The sequence below is a fragment of the Coregonus lavaretus genome, assembly GCF_964263955.1.
Source record: "Coregonus lavaretus genome assembly, chromosome: 19".
Lineage (NCBI taxonomy): Eukaryota > Metazoa > Chordata > Actinopteri > Salmoniformes > Salmonidae > Coregonus > Coregonus lavaretus.
The window spans coordinates 45,522,036-45,542,604 of record NC_140006.1 but is presented as its reverse complement, the minus strand read 5'-3'; the positions used below and the strand labels follow the sequence as shown (position 1 = coordinate 45,542,604).

General features: G+C 43.7%; 1 protein-coding gene and 1 long non-coding RNA gene across 4 annotated transcripts; both read left to right on the top strand.

The window, feature by feature from the left end:
- The first annotated feature begins 5,915 nt into the window (after positions 1-5,915).
- Positions 5,916-7,256, top strand: LOC311147267. The gene is made up of 2 exons (XR_014614775.1): positions 5,916-6,310; positions 7,000-7,256. It is a non-coding gene; the product is annotated as an uncharacterized lncRNA (long non-coding RNA).
- A 3,567-nt stretch (positions 7,257-10,823) lies between these two features.
- On the top strand, positions 10,824-17,769 carry impa1 (inositol monophosphatase 1). Of its 3 annotated transcripts, none has more exons than XM_084183937.1 (9): positions 10,824-10,906; positions 11,507-11,611; positions 11,774-11,907; positions 13,370-13,474; positions 13,623-13,668; positions 14,136-14,244; positions 14,775-14,883; positions 16,572-16,723; positions 17,575-17,769. In XM_084183937.1, the coding sequence occupies exons 2-9, from the start codon at positions 11,549-11,551 to the stop codon at positions 17,703-17,705; spliced, it is 849 nt and encodes a 282-aa protein (XP_084040063.1). In that variant the 5' UTR covers positions 10,824-10,906; positions 11,507-11,548; the 3' UTR covers positions 17,706-17,769. The 3 variants fall into 3 exon arrangements, with proteins under 3 accessions (XP_084040063.1, XP_084040064.1, XP_084040065.1); XM_084183938.1 differs by having other exon boundaries at positions 10,899-11,394; XM_084183939.1 differs by having other exon boundaries at positions 10,903-10,969.
- The last annotated feature ends 2,800 nt before the right edge of the window (positions 17,770-20,569 follow it).

Here is a 20,569-nt window from a genome sequence, read left to right as displayed (position 1 = left end):
TGTAAATGTATATGTATTGCTGCCACCTCAAGATGGTCATGTCTAGATGGGATACAACTTTTGTCAACTTGATGTCAAAAGTGGATTTTTTTTTTTTTGCATTTTAGCTAACCCTAACCTTAACGTAATTCACCTAACCTGCTACGCTAATTATCCTAACCTGCTGCGTAAGTTCTCCTAAACCTGCTATGGAATGTCAATTTTGCCAAAGGCTGTATCCCTTCTAGACAAACCCTCAAGATCACATGCTTACTAACCTCTAAATTTCATCACTCTCAACTGTCGCCCTTTTTCCAGATCTGTCCATCTCTGTATGAAAAACGGTTACATTCATTTCAGGGGGAAAAATGGCAATCGGAGTGGATTCATGCACGTTTCCACATAGCCTACCTTTTAATGATCATCCTCGTTTAATCATCCTCGTCAACATGTACAATAACAGGTTTAAATTCTTAGTTTTGCCCTTACTGGGGAATAAGTGAAATGTAAAAATAGTAGTGTATAAATCAATAAATACAACTTTAATACAAACTCTATTTGAACTCCTTGTCATGCAGAAGATTAGAACACCAGGTGAGATGTGTGGTAAATGTTGTTGTTGTTGTTGGTGTTTCTGTAGCTCAGTTGGTAGAGCGTGGCGATTGTAACGCCATTATAGTGGGTTCGATTCCCGGGACCACCCATACGTAAAATGTATGCAAGCATGATTGTAAATCGCTTTGGATAAAAGCGTATGCTAAATGGCATATATTATTATGTTCAGTCACAGACTGATCTCTGATAGCACTGATTTGAGTACCAAAAAAAAAAGTCCATCCTGCATTTGACATTTTGATCGTGTGTGTGTGTTTGTTCTCACATCAATCTATGATTATTGGTAACCTACAGGCACCAATTCCTCCCATTTTAAAGTGTATTGTAGATCATTCCACACGTAAGTTGCAAAAAAACGTGAAGCGGATCTACCCAACTCAATATATTTTCTACATGCTTTCTATCTGTTTTTTTTTTTTTTTGTCGTTTAAGTTGACATTAAAACTGTTTTTCCATCCCGAACATTTCCACGGCCTGCCTAAGACTTCTCTATACAGAATAAACCCTGTAATTAGATCCGATGACTGTCACGTCCTCCATATTAAAGGGATAGTTCGATATTTTGGAAACTAAGCCATTTATCTATTTCCCCAGTCAGAGGAGCATGACCAGCTAGCATGCTAACTGTTCCTGTAGACTTGCAGTCATTGCGCTAACGCTAGTTAGCATTGGCTTGTGAAACTACCTTCATACTAGATGGACGCAGAGACATAAAAATGGTATCCACAATGGTATTCTGTTACAGCTAGCGATATTCATAAAAATAATAATTTTTCACATTAAAAAAAATCCCCCCCCCCAAAAAAAAAAATACAATAATAATTTCACGGACCCCCTGCAGTACCTACACCCAGTTTGAAAACCGCTGACCTACATAATGTTAAGGTTAGGGTGTGTAATGAAGCCTTCAAAATGTGTTACGAGAAAGTTTACAACTAGATAAAATATATAATGATGACATAATTAGGTCATATACACACACACAGTAACAGTAGTAGTAGGAGGCATTTCCAATGGAAATACTGTTGCCTCTTATGCAGGGAGTAATCAATAATACATTTTCTCAGGATAGAAACCAGCTGCAAACGTTTGAACTAACACGTGCAAAAACTTCTGCTTCAAATTCTTGACATCAGTAAATCAATCATGACTCACATTAAGCATCTCCAATCCAAAGTTAAATCTAGAATCGTCTTCCTATTTCGCAACAAAGCCTCCTTCACTCATGCTGCCAAACATGCCCTCGTAAAACGGACTATCCTACCGATCCTTGACTTCGGCGATGTCATTTACAAAATAGCCTCCGACACTCTACTCGGCAAATTGGATGTAGTCTAATCACAGTGCCATCTGTTTTGTCTCCAAAGCCCCATATACTACCCACCATTGTGACCTGTACGCTCTCGTTGGCTGGCCCTCACTACATATTCGTCGCCAAACCCACTGGCTCCAGGTCATCTATAAATAACTTCTAGGCAAATCCCCGCCTTATCTTAGCTCACTGGTCACCATAGCAACACCCACCCGTAGTCTGCGCTCCAGCAGGTATATCTCACATGGTCATCCCCAAAGCCAACACCTCCTTTGGCCGCCATTCCTTCCAGTTCTCTGCTGCCAATGACTGGAATGAACTGCAAAAATCTCTGAAGCTGGAGACTCTTATCTCCCTCACTAACTTTAAGCATCAGTTGTCAGAGCAGCTTACCGATCACTGCACCTGTACACAGCCCATCTGTAATTAGCCCACCCAACTACCTCATCCACATATTGTTATTTATTTTGCTATTTTGCACCCCAGTATCTCTATTTGCACATCATCTTCTGCACATCTATCTCTCCAGTGTTAATACTAAATTGTAATTATTTTGCACTATAGCCTATTTATTGCCTTACCTCCATAACTTGCTACATTTGCACACACTGTATATATATTTTCTGTTGTATTTTTGACTTTATGTTTTGTTTACCCCATATGTAACTCTGTGTTTGTTGTTTTTATCGCACTGCTTTGCTTTATCTTGGCCAGGTCGCAGTTTTAAATGAGAACTTGTTCTCAACTGGCTTACCTGGTTAAATAAAGGTCAAATAAAAATAAAATAAATGACGTTCCAATTCTCGTGACCATCTCGACCACAAGAAATTAAGAGCTCACACTCGCATCATAATGGTGCGCGATCTTACAAACTCGGTCAAAAGTATCGCATTTTTAGTCAATGAAATACAGTAATCAATTTCATATTTAGTTTTTGGATGCAGACGCTCTTACAGTTTGTTCTGACATATCACCAAGGTCGGTGTGTACAGTAACTGGATCAGCTATCCTATCGGTTTTTATTTAGTTTTCTCTTGAGTTCTGGACGCCAGTGATTCTGCGGGCAACTCAATGTTTTTTTATTTATTTATTTTTTATTCGGTAACAGTTGAACTGTGAAGGTGGAGTGTAAGTTTATAGACGCCCTTGGCTCTCATTGGTCTTTTGGAAAGGGAATGTGCATTCTTGAACATTCTATCTGAATTACTCTCCTCACTCCTCAGGAATATTTTACTGGAAGCTAAGTCTCTCTTCGTTTTATACACATAGTATTAATGTAACGAAGTAGGCTCCTGCCCATCTGGTAGGCTCCTACCCATCTGGTAGGCTCCTGCCCATCTGGTAGGCTCCTGCCCATCTGGTAGGCTCCTACCCATCTGGTAGGCTACTACCCATCTGGTAGGCTACTGCCCATCTGGTAGGCTACTGCCCATCTGGTAGGCTACTGCCCATCTATTAGGCTCCTGCCCATCTGGTAGGCTCCTGCCCATCTGGTAGGCTACTGCCCATCTGGTAGGCTACTACCCATCTGGTAGGCTACTGCCCATCTGGTAGGCTACTGCCCATCTGGTAGGCTACTACCCATCTGGTAGGCTACTGCCCATCTGGTAGGCTACTGCCCATCTGGTAGGCTACTGCCCATCTATTAGGCTCCTGCCCATCTGGTAGGCTACTGCCCATCTGGTAGGCTACTACCCATCTGGTAGGCTACTGCCCATCTGGTAGGCTACTGCCCATCTGGTAGGCTACTGCCCATCTATTAGGCTCCTGCCCATCTGGTAGGCTCCTGCCCATCTGGTAGGCTACTGCCCATCTGGTAGGCTACTGCCCATCTGGTAGGCTACTGCCCATCTGGTAGGCTACTGCCCATCTATTAGGCTCCTGCCCATCTGGTAGGCTCCTGCCCATCTGGTAGGCTACTACCCATCTGGTAGGCTACTGCCCATCTGGTAGGCTACTGCCCATCTGGTAGGCTCCTACCCATCTGGTAGGCTCCTACCCATCTGGTAGGCTACTGTAACTGTCATAGCCTCCGTTTAATTATATCACTCACAGACTTATTAGAATATCAGAATCACCGTTATTCGCCAAGTAGATTTACACACACACAGAATTGTACTTGGTGCCCTGCTAGCAATAGACAGCAATATAGACAACATGGTATTGGCACTGACCCCGTCTATATGGTAGCTTCCTCTCTTATTTCGTGTGTTTTCTTGATTATATATTGTGTTATTAGTTATACTATTTTGATGTTGATTACTGCACTGGGTAGAGCTCGCAAGTTCTGCATTTCACTGTACTTGTGCATGTGACAAAATTTGAAATGTATACAGAACATATCTACAGAAATGTTGTTTTTCCTGGTCTATTAATTCTATATAATTGGTATGCTACTTGGCTATAGGTCCATGTTGTAATTTAACTAAACTAATGCTTATGCTTCTTTTAAATTGTTCAGTTTTAAAGTATTACAGATTTTTTTTCTATTCAGCCATGTCCTCTTCTACCTGAAATCCCAACCATGGCCGAATGGACAGAATGCATGAACTTTGATCTCCCTTGCCCGAGAAACTAGTCAGGTAGGGTAGGTTGCATTTGCCTCCCAATTTTTAGACAAGTTTATTAGTGCTATTTTCATACATTGGTTGATGAAGTCAAGTTTGTATTGTACATCCATTGGTAACACTGCATAGTTTACACTGTGTCTATTTGATTCAGCGTTCTGCCCATTGAATACTTGCCTAACCACTCATTGAATACTTGCCTAACCACTCATTGAATACTTGCCTAACCACTCATTGAATACCTGCCTAACCACTCATTGAGGACTTGTCTAACCACTCATTGAGGACTTGTCTAACCACTCATTGAATACTTGTCTAACCACTCATTGAATACCTGCCTAACCACTCATTGAATACTTGCCTAACCACTCATTGAATACTTGCCTAACCACTCATTGAATACCTGCCTAACCACTCATTGAATACTTGCCTAACCACTCATTGAATACTTGCCTAACCACTCATTGAATACTTGCCTAACCACTCATTGAATACTTGCCTAACCACTCATTGAATACTTGCCTAACCACTCATTGAGGACTTGCCTAACCACTCATTGAGGACTTGCCTAACCACTCATTGAATACTTGCCTAACCACTCATTGAATACTGCCTAACCACTCATTGAATACTTGCCTAACCACTCATTGAGGACTTGCCTAACCACTCATTGAGGACTTGCCTAACCACTCATTGAATACTTGCCTAACCACTCATTGAATACTTGCCTAACCACTCACTGAGGACTTGCCTAACCACTCATTGAATACTTGCCTAACCACTCATTGAATACTTGCCTAACCACTCATTGAATACTTGCCTAACCACTCATTGAATACTTGTCTAACCACTCATTGAATACTTGCCTAACCACTCATTGAATACTTGCCTAACCACTCATTGAATACTTGCCTAACCACTCATTGAGGACTTGCCTAACCACTCATTGAATACTTGCCTAACCACTCATTGAATACTTGTCTAACCACTCATTGAATACTTGTCTAACCACTCATTGAATACTTGTCTTTGTGTGGCACGTTTTATATCACTACTGTACATTGAGTCAGTACTTCTCTGATAGGTAGTACTCTCATAACAATATGGTTAAAGAATTCTAGACATTATTCAGTGTGGCCCATGCAGGATTCGAACCAACAACTCTGGCACTACCAGCATTGTACCATAACCAACTGAACCATTCATTTCAGGTTGTCCTGGATGCCTTTTAAGTCTAAGAAGTATGTCATGTTGAAGAGCTCTCCTGCTGACCAGGTGACAGAGACAGACAACAGAGTGGAGAAGATGCTGATATCGGCCATCCGGGACAAATACCCCACGCACAAGTAGGCCCAATGCTGCTGTCACATAGACATTCTATTATAGTCTCAGTTGTATTCTGCCTTTCCCAACACCCCAGATACACACACACACACACTGAGAGGCACAGGGTTTGCAGTGCCCATGGATGGAGAGCAATTGTTGGGGGGGGTCAGTGCTTTAGTCAAGGGCTCAACGGCAGGAGATGGTACATGGGATCCAGCTGCCAGTTCAATTTCATTCCCATTTTTGTGTCTCCTGGCCCAGGGCTTGAACCAGTGACCTGCCGTCGGCTGTTCTGCCTCTCTACCCTCTAGGATACTGGCACCCCTGTTGTTTATTGATACTCTTTTACTGCCCAAAATTTCCATATAGTATTAAGTATGCAGTATTTGTGTTATTGTCATACTTGATCAAGCTTAAAGCCTAGATTCAATCAGATCAAGCATTAACCGGCCATAGCCGACACCCGCATAGCTGATGTCGAAGGTGGAACTGCGTTGGAGCTGTCAAATCGGTGAGCAGCTGCTCTTGGTCATTGTCACGAACCCACACCCATCCCACTCAAAGCCACACCCCTCCCACTCAAAGCCACACCCATCCCACTCAAAGCCACACCCATCCCACTCAAAGCCACACCCCTCCCACTCAAAGCCACACCCCTCCCACTCAAAGCCACACCCCTCCCACTCAAAGCCACACCCCTCCCACTCAAAGCCACACCCCTCCCAAAGTTGTCCAATTACCAAGAGGGATGAGGGCAGCTTCTTGTCGTACAGGTGCTCAAGTTCAGAACGGCTGTCATTCAAAACCCATACCGCGTTGTGAAGCGCAGAGCCTGTGGTCTGGCGTTATGTAGAGCATGTTATTGTACAGAGACTACGTTGCAATTTAGCCAGTTATAAGTGGCCAAATCTGCCATTTTCAACCCATATACGGGTACGAGTTTAAAGGGCTACCAACAACATCTCAGTATATATTACAGACACACGACATTAAACAAAAACTAAAAAACTAAACATGCTGGTACTGTAATAGGGACTCAGGTGTGTGCAGAAAAACATAACGGTGTACAACACTAATGTTACAATGTCAATTCGTGAGCCATTGCTTTTGGACTTGTCAACGTCAGGTTGCGTCCTGTGAAGATGTTCAGAAGTCTTCATCTTGTATCCACTGAAGTGTTTCTCCGCTTCCTCCCATCAGGCACTGAGTTCGACATGACGTCAAGGAAGGTTATCGCAGCGAGCAGCTCGGCCGTAGCCAATCGGATCGCACAGGTGGTCCAGGCCTTCCCCTGTACCTGTGACGACGAGGATCATAAAGCCAAGTGCACCTGTGGGATGCCTAGCAACGGACATAGCAAGCACGGCACTGCATTCTCCTATTTTAGCCACTTGTCAATGAACCACCATTATTTTGGTGGGGCACATCTTTGTGAAATAAAGATCAATTTCATTGAATATACAAATGTGTGGTTTCTCATGCTTAAGGTTATGCTGCCACCCACTGTTTGTGTATTCTACCTACATGTATTTTACCATTGACAGTGGTTGCCGATAGTCTTGAAATGGAGAGAGCATTGTCCAGTTATCACATTGAAATATTGACTTTGCCATGTTATTAAACGTTGATCATTATTTCTCATGATCATGTGATTTGGTAAAGGGGTTATTTGGTCAAAAAACAGGGAGGACGAAGGCATATCATTCAAATGTCTTCATCGTTAAGGCATGTTCAATGGAACAAAGATTGAAAAACTCTGACGCGTTTCGGCATAGGCCTTTGTGGAAACTAGTGGGAATTTGTTATAAATATTGTATTGTCCAAAATTAAAGGGATATGGTTATGATAGTATAATTATGGGATAGAACTGTATGATTATGATAAATATAACTGCGTAGAAAATGCACTCCTACTCTCCATTGTGATAGTGAGATAGGGGTCAATGGGGTCGAACATACATCAGCTCAGCTGTGAATAGAATTGTGGTTTTCTGCCTCTGAACTGGTGACCTATAGCTTTACCTTACCCTTCTGTGATGTAGAGCTAATAGGTTGATTATGGATAATGTATGGTGATTATGGATAATGTATGGTGATTATGGATAATGGAGGGGGGTTATGGATAATGGAGGGGGATAATGGAGGGGGGTTATGGATAATGGATGAGGATTATGGATAATGGAGGGGGATTATGGATAATGGAGGGGGGTTATGGATAATGGAAGAGGATAATGGAGGGGGGTTATGGATGAGGATTATGGATAATGGAGGAGGATTATGGATAATGGAGGAGGATTATGGATAATGGAGGGGGATTATGGATAATGGAGGGGGATTATGGATAATGGAGGGGGGTTATGGATAATGGAGGGGGATTATGTATCACCTGTGGAACTCCACCATTCAGAGATAGAGCCTAGTTCAGGGAAACTAAACCAAAGCATGGAATGATGTCATACCTTGTAGCCTACATAGACTGCTTACAGTTTGGATGAACTATCCCTTTAACTATTAAAATGGTGGAAGCCTTCAATGGCAATCTCCATGCTAAAAGGGGTTATATACATCTAGAGTATCTATCTCTATGGCATCAAATAACTGCTACCGTTCAGTAAAGTGTTTAGAAATGACTCCAGTTGAGACTGTTTGTATGAATGGGTCGTTCATACACTGCTCCAAAAAAATAAAGGGAACACTTAAACAACACAATGTAACTCCAAGTCAATCACACTTCTGTGAAATCAAACTGTCCACTTAGGAAGCAACACTGATTGACAATACATTTCACACGCTGTTGTGCAAATGGAATAGACAACAGGTGGAAATTATAGGCAATTAGCAAGACACCCCCCAATAAAGGACTGGTTTTGCAGGTGGTGACCACAGACCACTTCTCAGTTCCTATGCTTCCTGGCTGATGTTTTGGTCACTTTTGAATGCTGGCGGTGCTTTCACTCTAGTGGTTGCATGAGACGGAGTCTACAACCCACACAAGTGGCTCAGGTAGTGCAGCTCATCCAGGATGGCACATCAATGCGAGCTGTGGCAAGAAGGTTTGCTGTGTCTGTCAGCGTAGTGTCCAGAGCATGGAGGCGCTACCAGGAGACAGGCCAGTACATCAGGAGACGTGGAGGAGGCCGTAGGAGGGCAATAACCCAGCAGCAGGACCGCTACCTCCGCCTTTGTGCAAGGAGGAGCAGGAGGAGCACTGCCAGAGCCCTGCAAAATTACCTCCAGCAGGCCACAAATGTGCATGTGTCTGCTCAAACGGTCAGAAACAGACTCCATGAGGGTGGTATGAGGGCCCGACGTCCACAGGTGGGGGTTGTGCTTACAGCCCAACACCGTGCAGGACGTTTGGCATTTGCCAGAGAACACCAAGATTGGCAAATTCGCCACTGGCGCCCTGTGCTCTTCACAGATGAAAGCAGGTTCACACTGAGCACATGTGACAGACGTGACAGAGTCTGGAGACGCCGTGGAGAACGTTCTGCTGCCTGCAACATCCTCCAGCATGACCGGTTTGGCGGTGGGTCAGTCATGGTGTGGGGTGGTATTTCTTTGGGTGGGCCGCACAGCCCTCCATGTGCTCGCCAGAGGTAGCCTGACTGCCATTAGGTACCGAGATGAGATCCTCAGACCCCTTGTGAGACCATATGCTGGTGCGGTTGGCCCTGGGTTCCTCCTAATGCAAGACAATGCTAGACCTCATGTGGCTGGAGTGTGTCAGCAGTTCCTGCAAGAGGAAGGCATTGATGCTATGGACTGGCCCGCCCGTTCCCCAGACCTGAATCCAATTGAGCACATCCACCAACGCCACGTTGCACCACAGACTGTCCAGGAGTTGGCGGGTGTTTTAGTCCAGGACTGGGAGGAGATCCCTCAGGAGACCATCCGCCACCTCATCAGGAGCATGCCCAGGCGTTGTAGGGAGGTCATACGGGCACGTGGAGGCCACACACACTGCTGAGCCTCATTTTGACTTGTTTTAATTACATCAAAGTTGGATCAGCCTGTAGTGTGGTTTTCCACTTTAATTTTGAGGGTGACTCCAAATCCAATGGGTTGATAAATTTGATTTCCATTGATAATTTTTGTGTGATTTTGTTGTCAGCACATTCAACTATGTAAAGAAAAAGTATTTAATAAGATTATTTCATTCATTCAGATCTAGGATGTGTTATTTTAGTGTTCCCTTTATTTTTTTGAGCAGTGTATATATCAACCTGACTGAGGATTGTCTGTAAAATACACTGAACAAGCGGTTTGTTGATGTTAAAGTTGTGAACTTGAGTGCCCCAGTATGGGCAGCCATATGATACGGACAATGAATACAATTGCATTTTATCGGTGGTAATTTGAATGCACAGAGATACCGTGACGAGATCCTTTAGGCACATTGTCGTGCCATTCATCCGCCGCCATTACCTCATGTTTCAACATGATAATGCACGGCCCCACGTCGCTATGTCGCAAGGATCTGTTCACAATTCCTGGAAGCTGAAAATGTCCCAGTTCTTCCACGGCCTGCATACTCACCAGACATGTCACTCTTTGAGCACATTTGTGATGCTCTGGATCGATGTGTACGACAGTGTGTTCCAGGTCCCGCCAATATCCAGCAACTTCGCACAGCCATTGAAGAGGAGTGGGACAACATTCCACAGACCACAATCAACAGCCTGATCAACTCTATGTGAAGGACATACGTCTTGCTGCATGTGGCAAATAGTGGTCACACCAGATACTGACTGGTTTTCTGATCCACGCCCCTGCTTTAAAAAAAAAAAGGTATCTGTGACCAACAGATGCATATCTGTATTCCCAGTCATGTGAAATCCATAGATTAGGGACTAATGAATTTATTTCAATTGACTGAATTCCCTATATGAACTGTAACTCAGTAAAGTCTTTGAAATTGTTGGATGTTGCGTTTGTAACACGTTTCACCGACAATGTTAATGGCGTGCACTGGCGTAACACTAGCCGATAAGCGGCAGCACATACCTGTCACTCAGCTTGTTGGGCGACATAGCCAAGCATCTGAAGAAGACGATTCTATGCGGAAGTAGTGGCTTATTGACTTTTCCCAGCTCAATCGACTCTCGGTGAGATTTTAGTCTCTTTTGCGACCATTCTTACGCTAGTTACAGTCTCTTCTTTCCTATTCGGTGCATAGACTAGCTCGATACGTGTTGTGTGTTACATTTAAAGATGAATGGTTATAAATCCACGCAGATAGCTCTTGAACTGTTAGGCTAAACCATTTTCAGATCAGGATAAACCAGGCTTCAGAAAAGAGTTGCAATGCAAACAGTTTTATTATAGAATATCGCTATTTGATTTAACTAAATGATTATCCCATAATTGGTCTATGCGTGGTCGGTTTCAATGTACTTTAACATTCAGCCCATCAGTTTAGGTGCAGTCAGTCGTTTTTCCGGTAGCGATGCTATTTTTTACAAAGCTCATGCACTCTTGGAAGATGGAAATTGCAGGAGGATTTGCCTCAGGTTTCATAAAGCTCTTATTCTAATGGATTTGACAGCATGTTCAAACTCCATTGCTACAAGCACATACCGGACCCAGTATTGGGGTATCTAGTTTATTTGCAAATTTCACCAACACGACCATAGTCAGCTTTTGAGGTGTTATTTTTATCAATGTTTTATGTATTAAGTAAAACATGTTCACTGTCTGTTCCACAGCATCCTTTTAAGGGCATATTCCTTGGATCAAGGCACAATACCATGACTGAACTCTGGCAGAATGCCATGGACCATGCTGTGGCTCTGGCCAGGAAAGCAGGATCGGTGAGTGTGTGTGTGTGTGTGTGTGTGTGTGTGTCTTTGTGTCTGTCTGTCTGAGCGTGTGGTGGTGCTGCTTGTCTTGTGGTTTTCTTCACTGACCTTTTGGCTTCACAGCAGACGTTTTCAGTATTCAACCCTGTATCTATCTGCTTGTATCTGCTGCAGCTTGTAAGGGATGCCGTACAGAACGACATGAAGGTTATGTTGAAGAGTTCTTCTGTGGACCTGGTGACCAAAACTGACCAAAAGGTGGAGCAACTCATTATAGACTCTGTGAAGGAGAAATTCCCCACACACAGGTACAATAACTTACTGTAGCTTTGCTTCTATGAAGACATATCCTGGAACACAGACATACAGACACACACACACACTGGCACACTTCTAATATCTATATAGGTGCATGGTGTTTCTAAATGATGCAGACTATATCACAAATGACATAACTTCGGCGATGTCATTTACAAAATAGCCTCCGACACTCTACTCGGCCAATTGGATGTAGTCTATCACAGTGCCATCCGTTTTGTCACCAAAGCCCCATATACTACCCACCATTGTGACCTGTACGCTCTCGTTGGCTGGCCTTCACTACATATTTGTCACCAAACCCACTGGCTCCAGGTCATCTATAAATCACTTCTAGGCAAATCCCCGCCCTTATCTTAGCTCATTGGTCACCATAGCAACACCCACCCGTAGTATGCGCTCCAGCAGGTATATCTCACTGGTCATCCCCAAAGCCAACACCTCCTTTGGCCGCCATTCCTTCCAGTTCTCTGCTGCCAATGACTGGAATGAACTGCAAAAATCTCTGAAGCTGGAGACACTTATCTCCCTCACTAACTTTAAGCATCAGTTGTCAGAGCAGCTTACCGATCACTGCACCTGTACACAGCCCATCTGAAATTAGCCCACCCAACTACCTCATCCCTATATTGTTATTTATTTTTGCTCATTTGCACCCCAGTATCTCTATTTGCACATCATCTTCTGCACATCTATCTCTCCAGTGTTAATACTAAATTGTAATTATTTTGCACTATGGCCTATTTATTGCCTTACCTCCATAACTTACTACATTTTGCACACACTGTATATATATTTTCTGTTGTATTATTGACTTTATGTTTTGTTTTACCCCATATGTAACTCTGTGTTGTTGTTTTAATCGCACTGCTTTGCTTTATCTTGGCCAGGTCGCAGTTGTAAATGAGAACTTGTTCTCAACTGGCTTACCTGGTTAAATAAAGGTTAAATAAAAAAAATAAAAAACTATGGACTTTAATGGAGATAGTTTAGTAGGTAGGGTAACAGAGAGGTGTAATCTGGACATTTTGTTACAGAAAATTAAAATGAGCGTTTCAGATTGTCCCTCTCTGTTTCAGTCCGTTTCCTTCCGTTTAGTGCCTTAATGACCGTACACACAGAGAGCTGAAAACACTGGCGAAGCCGCCTACCAATCTTGCAACCTCCGGCTTTACATAGAAACCAATGGAGGCGACTGCTTGAGCCGGCTTTACATAGAAACCAATGGAGGCGACTGCTCGAGCCGGCTTTACATAGAAACCAATGGAGGCGACTGCTCGAGCCGGCTTTACATAGAAACCAATGGAGGCGACTGCTCGAGCCGGCTTTACATAGAAACCAATGGAGGCGACTGCTCGAGCCGGCTTTACATAGAAACCAATGGTGATTGCGTTTTCTTTTCCTGTGTGTAAGCGGCTTTATGATCATGACCTTGTTCTCCTTGTGTTGCAGTTTCATAGGCGAGGAGTCGGTGGCTGCTGGAGAGCCCTGTGTTCTAACTGACAACCCAACCTGGATTGTTGATCCGGTAGACGGGACCACTAACTTTGTACACGGGTAAATTGTTGTTTATCTTCTCAGAATGTGGTAACCACTTTGTGTCGATTTAAAGATATTGTCAAACACTTGATTTCCATTTACCAGCTTACTGTAGCATAGATTATCCGATGTAACCCTGTATTTCTAAAATCCATGGCTCCCACAGATATCCATTTGTTGCGGTGTCTATTGGCTTTGCCGTCAACAAAAAGGCAAGTTTTCCTATTAATCATTCAGGGTTTTTACTTCGCTCAGAGAACTCATTGGACGTTTCGTTCTTCATACTTCGTTTAAAATCATGACGTTTTTGCACCCACACGAGTAAATCTGCAACAGAATTATTGTTGACAACAGTGCTCTTGAACAATTCAGGTCATTTAAAACCAAACTTTTTGTCCTAGCATTCTGTGTTTTCATAAATTAGAAATAGTTTAATAGTCAACTGACCAGGAAGATCATCAATGTTTAAGCCAGTATAATCTTGGAGATCAGTCATCTACATTTATCACAAGTCATTAAAGTGGCTGTACAAATCTAAAATGTTACTGAATTTAGATTTCTCCTTGGTTTTTTGAATTGTGGTTGATTGTGCACCCTGACCTCCTTCACGGTGGATATGGGTAGTGAATCCCTGTTCAGATTTGCCCACTGCAACACACATTCTCTCTGTTTCCCTCAGCTGGAGTTTGGAGTGGTGTACAGTTGCATAGAAGACAAGATGTATACGGCCAGGACGGGGCAGGGAGCCTTCTGCAATGGACAGCCCCTTCATGTGTCGGACCAGAAAGGTGCGGTAGTTAGTTCAACCAGTTCATCTTCAGTGCTGTATCACACCAATATTACTCTCTCTCTCTCTCTGAATTCACCACTAATCATATTCTCCTTTACTATAGGTCAGTGTTCCCCCCAATCCCAACCAAGCTTTTATTTGGTCAGAAGCCGCATATTTACATTTCCGTACTCCATTTGTGCTGAGTTCAGATTTTTAAATTCTAGTCCTGCATTTAAACTAGTATTTCGTTTTTTGTTAACATAAGCATTACATTTCATAAGTATTACAATTCATAATCATTGCAATTCATAATCATTGCAATTCATTAGCATTACAATTCATTAGCATTACAATTCATAAGCATTACAATTCATAAGCATTTGCAACATCTTTAGTACTTAACACACATTTATAAGCCTTTATACATATACTCATTCAATTCTGACCTACTGCCCTCCTCACACTACCCTGCTAACCTTCCCTCCCTGTCTATCCAATAAACCTGAAATAAGAATGTCACTGAAGTGCTGAACTTTCTCATTGCAGAAATCACTCAGTCTATCATTGCTACTGAGTTTGGTTCCAACAGAGACACGGAGGTGGTTGACAAAATCTTCTCCAGCATGAGGAAGATCCTGTGTTTACCCATCCACGGGTAAGAATGCCCTGGCCCCGTTTAGAATGGCATCCACGGGTAAGAATGCCCTGGCCCCGTTTAGAATGGCATCCACGGGTAAGAATGCCCAGGCCCCGTTTAGAATGGCATCCACGGGTAAGAATGCCCTGGCCCCGTTTAGAATGGCATCCACGGGTAAGAATGCCCAGGCCCCGTTTAGAATGGCATCCACGGTTAAGAATGCCCAGGCCCCGTTTAGAATGGCATCCACGGGTAAGAATGCCCTGGCCCCGTTTAGAATGGCATCCACGGGTAAGAATGCCCTGGCCCCGTTTAGAATGGCATCCACGGTTAAGAATGCCCAGGCCCCGTTTAGAATGGCATCCACGGGTAAGAATGCCCTGGCCCCGTTTAGAATGGCATCCCCGGGTAAGAATGCTCTGGCCCCGTTTAGAATGGCATCCACGGTTAAGAATGCCCAGGCCCCGTTTAGAATGGCATCCACGGGTAAGAATGCCCTGGCCCCGTTTAGAATGGCATCCACGGGTAAGAATGCCCTGGCCACGTTTAGAATGGCATCCACGGGTAAGAATGCCCTGGCCCCGTTTAGAATGGCATCCACGGGTAAGAATGCCCTGGCCCCGTTTAGAATGGCATCCACGGTTAAGAATGCCCAGGCCCCGTTTAGAATGGCATCCACGGGTAAGAATGCCCTGGCCCCGTTTAGAATGGCATCCCCGGGTAAGAATGCTCTGGCCCCGTTTAGAATGGCATCCACGGTTAAGAATGCCCAGGCCCCGTTTAGAATGGCATCCACGGGTAAGAATGCCCTGGCCCCGTTTAGAATGGCATCCACGGGTAAGAATGCCCTGGCCCCGTTTAGAATGGCATCCACGGGTAAGAATGCCCAGGCCCCGTTTAGAATGGCATCCACGGGTAAGAATGCCCTGGCCCCGTTTAGAATGGCATCCACGGGTAAGAATTCCCTGGCCCCGTTTAGAATGGCATCCACGGGTAAGAATGCCCTGGCCCCGTTTAGAATGGCATCCACGGGTAAGAATGCCCTGGCCCCGTTTAGAATGGCATCCACGGTTAAGAATGCCCAGGCCCCGTTTAGAATGGCATCCACGGGTAAGAATGCCCAGGCCCCGTTTAGAATGGCATCCACGGGTAAGAATGCCCAGGCCCCGTTTAGAATGGCATCCACGGGTAAGAATGCCCTGGCCCCGTTTAGAATGGCATCCACGGGTAAGAATGCTCTGGCCCCGTTTAGAATGGCATCCACGGGTAAGAATGCTCTGGCCCCGTTTAGAATGGCATCCACGGGTAAGAATTCCCTGGCCCCGTTTTAGAATGGCATCCACATTCCGAATGGCATACTTCCATACTACTTAGTAGGCATTGCGTGGAGACCAAGTATGTAATAGTTTGCTTGAAAGACTAGGATGGCATACTACATTAGCTGAGAAATGAGTATGGGACCACTGCATACTATTCAGGAAGTTGTTTTTCCACGTTTGGTATCCCAGAATGTATCCTATTGCTAGCGGAAACCTTCGTGCCATCAGATAAGACACTGCTCTGTGTGGGTAACTTGGTCACAATAACCCTAACTGGCGCCTGGAAAAGCCTTGTGCTAGCAAATGTCTTATCCAATAAGAAATGCTAGTTTCAGGTGTCCGTTATGGTAATGAACACAACCTCTCTCTCTTGTCTTATCTTGCCAGGATTCGAGGTGTGGGAACAGCGGCTACCAACATGTGTCTGGTGGCGTCGGGCTGCGTGGAGGCCTACTATGAGATAGGGATGCACTGCTGGGACATCGCTGCCGGGGCCGTTATAGTCACAGAGGCAGGGGGCGTCCTCATGGATGTAGATGGTACGTCACTGTATATCCCAGATAGCACACAGACCTCCGCCCCAACACAGGCACCATTGTATACGTGATACCTCGGGAAGACGCAGCGTAGACGTCAGTTTGGCGAGACGTCTTGCGGATGTGTTTTAGAATTGGCCTACTTTCTAAATTGTACAGATCTACACTGTTTTTCCATCGGCCAGGCGTCAACGTTCTGTTATGATGTCTCGGCAGCGACGTCTTCTCAAAATGCAAATCCGTACTACGTATTCCCAGCACATTTTGATACGTCGGTTTGCGTGTTGACTAGTATAATGTGGTCCTCTGTAGCTCAGCTGGTAGAGCACGGCGCTTGTAACGCCAAGGTAGTGGGTTCGATCCCCGGGACTACACATACACAAAAATGTATGCACGCATGACTGTAAGTCGCTTTGGATAAAAGCGTCTGCTAAATGGCATATTATTATTATTATTATTATTATATTAAAATGGTGGTCCTGTGTGGCGCTAACAACATCAAGGTTGTGGGTTCAATTCCCGCATGGGATGGAGCACTTAAATATACTAAAGACATATGCACTTACTGTACTGTGTGAAAGTATCTGCTGAGTGGCATTAATTACAGTGTGTATAGTACTATTATGTACAATAGCACTCCAGATCCAATCACAGATCAGCAATTAGTCCTCAATAACAATTGATTACCCAGATGCTGAGATTTGATCCGTTTGTAAAAAAAAATGAAAAGTATTTTTGTAATTCAGCAGTTGTTTTTCCATTAACAGTAGTTTTACTTTCATTATCAGTAGTTAATAAGAATAAGTTTCTTTACAGCTATAAAAATGACAACATGAATTGTTTTAATGTTCTAGGTGGACCGTTGGACCTCATGTCCAGAAGGGTGGTTGCTGCAAATAACAAGATGATCGCTGAAAGGATTGTCAAAGAGATTGACGCGTTTACCCCTCTGCGAGATGATGCACCTATAGAGACAAAAGATTGAACAAGGAAAATAGCAATGTTTTTTTGTCATATTCTTAGAAATAAAATGTGTTTTGTAAGCTTTATTTATTTTTCGAATGATAACTCTGCTCTTGAACAATTCTCGTAATTTAAAGCCAAACTTTTGGTCCTAGCATTCTGTGTTTCATAAATTTGAATTTGTTCATTTTTAAATATTATAATTGTTTAATGGTCTACTGATCAGGAAGATAATCTATGTAATCCTGGAGATCAGTAGTGTATATGCATCACCAGTCATTAAAGTACTGTATATATATATATATATATATATATATATATATATATATATATATATATATATATATAGCATAGTGAATTTATGAGTACAGAAATGGTCCCGAAATGTAAGTCGCTCTGGATAAGAGTGTCTGCTAAATGACGTTAATGGAAGTCAATTCAAGGTTTAATGCAGCTGGAAAAGGAGTGTGAAAGGTCCGGATTGAACTATGTACACTAAACGTTGCACCCTACTGGACTGCATTTTCATTTGAAATGTGCTGTTAAATTGAGTGGGTTTTTGTATCCACTTGCATAATATAGTTCTGTACTTACTTAAAATCATGTATGAGTCTTTATTATAAGGCTTTTAATATGTGTATTCTCCCTTACAGCCACGTTTATACCTGGTGCTAACATGTGTCCTCCTTTGTCCTGACTGTGTCCGCATTTGTAGACGGATGTAGATGATTTAAAATACACATTGTGATCAGATCTTCCTGCCCACCTCCGGAGGTAGTCAGGCACTCATTGTGTCTGGGTATCTTACCAGTGTAGATGGATCTGGACAGAGAAACCATTTAAATCATCGTAATCCCACCTTTTAAAATCATTGACAGGTGGCGCCATTGACTTATGACATCAATATGCGTCTTCAAATAAATAAGTGAATATTTTTTTTGAAAGAATATCTGCCAAATAATTAGCATACAGGGAGGGACCAGGAAATGTGGTCCCACTGCAGACACAGTGGACGGATGAAAGACACAATACCATCATAATGTGGACAAGTTCAGGACCAAGGACGCATATTAGCGCCAGGTGTAAACAGCTTGCTTAGTTATCTCTAGAGCAGCAGCTGGTAGCTCAGCTCCTCAAAGGCCAACGTGTTCTTATGTCCTCATCCCAGTCTGATGTAGACTGTTCATGGCCTTATTTCTGTATTTCCTAAGTACAGTTGAACAGTGTCGTCATGAGAGAGGGTTATTGTGTTTGTTTGCAACGGAAAACTACAAATTGTGTTTCTCATTGGACAAGACCAGGTAGTTCCGCCCCCAGTTTCACTTCATTTCAAAGAGTTTTCTCCCTACTGGACACAACCCTGGGTGGTATTCACTAGACAACCCTGGGTGGTATTCCCTAGACAACCCTGGGTGGTATTCACTAGACAACCCTGGGTGGTGTTTACTAGACACCAGGCAACCCTGGGTGGTGTTCACTAGACACCAGGCAACCCTGGGTGGTATTCACTAGACACCAGACCACACTGGGTGGTATTCACTAGATACCAGACAACCCTGGGTGGTATTCATTAGACACCAGACCACAATGGGTGGTATTCACTAGACACCAGACCACAATGGGTGGTATTCATTAGACACCAGACCACACTGGGTGGTATTCACTAGAGAACCCTGGGTGGTATTCACTAGACACCAGACAACCCTGGGTGGTATTCACTAGACACTAGACCACAATGGGTGGTATTCACTAGACAACCCTGGGTGGTATTCACTGGGCACCAGACAACCCTGGGTGGTATTCACAAAACACCACATCAACTTGGGTGGTATTCAATAGACAACCCTATGTGGTATTCACTAGACACCAGACAACCCTGGGTGGTATTCACTAGACACCAGACCACACTGGGTGGTATTCACTAGATACCAGACAACCCTGGCTGGTATTCACTAGACACCAGACCACACTGGGTGGTATTCACTAGATACCAGACAACCCTGGGTGGTATTCATTAGACACTAGACAACCCTGGGTGGTATTCATTAGACACTAGACAACCCTGGATGGTATTCACTAGACACCAGACCACAATGGGTGGTATTCATTAGACACCAGACCACACTGGGTGGTATTCACTAGAGAACCCTGGGTGGTATTCACTAGACACCAGACAACCCTGGGTGGTATTCACTAGACACCAGACCACAATGGGTGGTATTCACTAGACAACCCTGGGTGGTATTCACTGGGCACCAGACAACCCTGTGTGGGATTCACTAGACAGCCCTGGGTGTTTTTGACTTGCTTCCTCATGGCTCTAGGGGTAGGTTTCGTGGAGCCAGATGCACACTGGGATATTGTATGTGTTACCTGCTTGGACAACACATTATTTGCCTGTGTGGTTACTGTCATGTGGAACTGAAACAGTACTTCTTATTTTCCTTGTTGGGGAACCATATGGTTGAGACAGAAATATAATGTTAAGATTCTGCATCATTTAATGCCTGAGGCAGACACAGGACTTTCAGGCTGTGAAATGATGATCTGGTTCAGAAACAAACCCTAGTACAAGACAGCAATCTGCCCACAGGTCTTTGCTGAGCATGAGAACCTCTTTCAGCAAACCTTTTTAATCCACTTTATCGGTGACCTTACTGCAGGTGTCATGACTCATGACCACTACTGAATCCACTTTACCGGTGACCTTACTGCAGGTGTCATGACTCATGACCACTACTGAATCCACTTTACCGGTGACCTTACTGCAGGTGTCATGACTCATGACCACTACAAAAGTAATGACCTTACAACAGTAGTGCCACCGACAACACAACATATTTTATATATATATTTTTTAAATGATTTTCTTTTAGAATTTAGTAC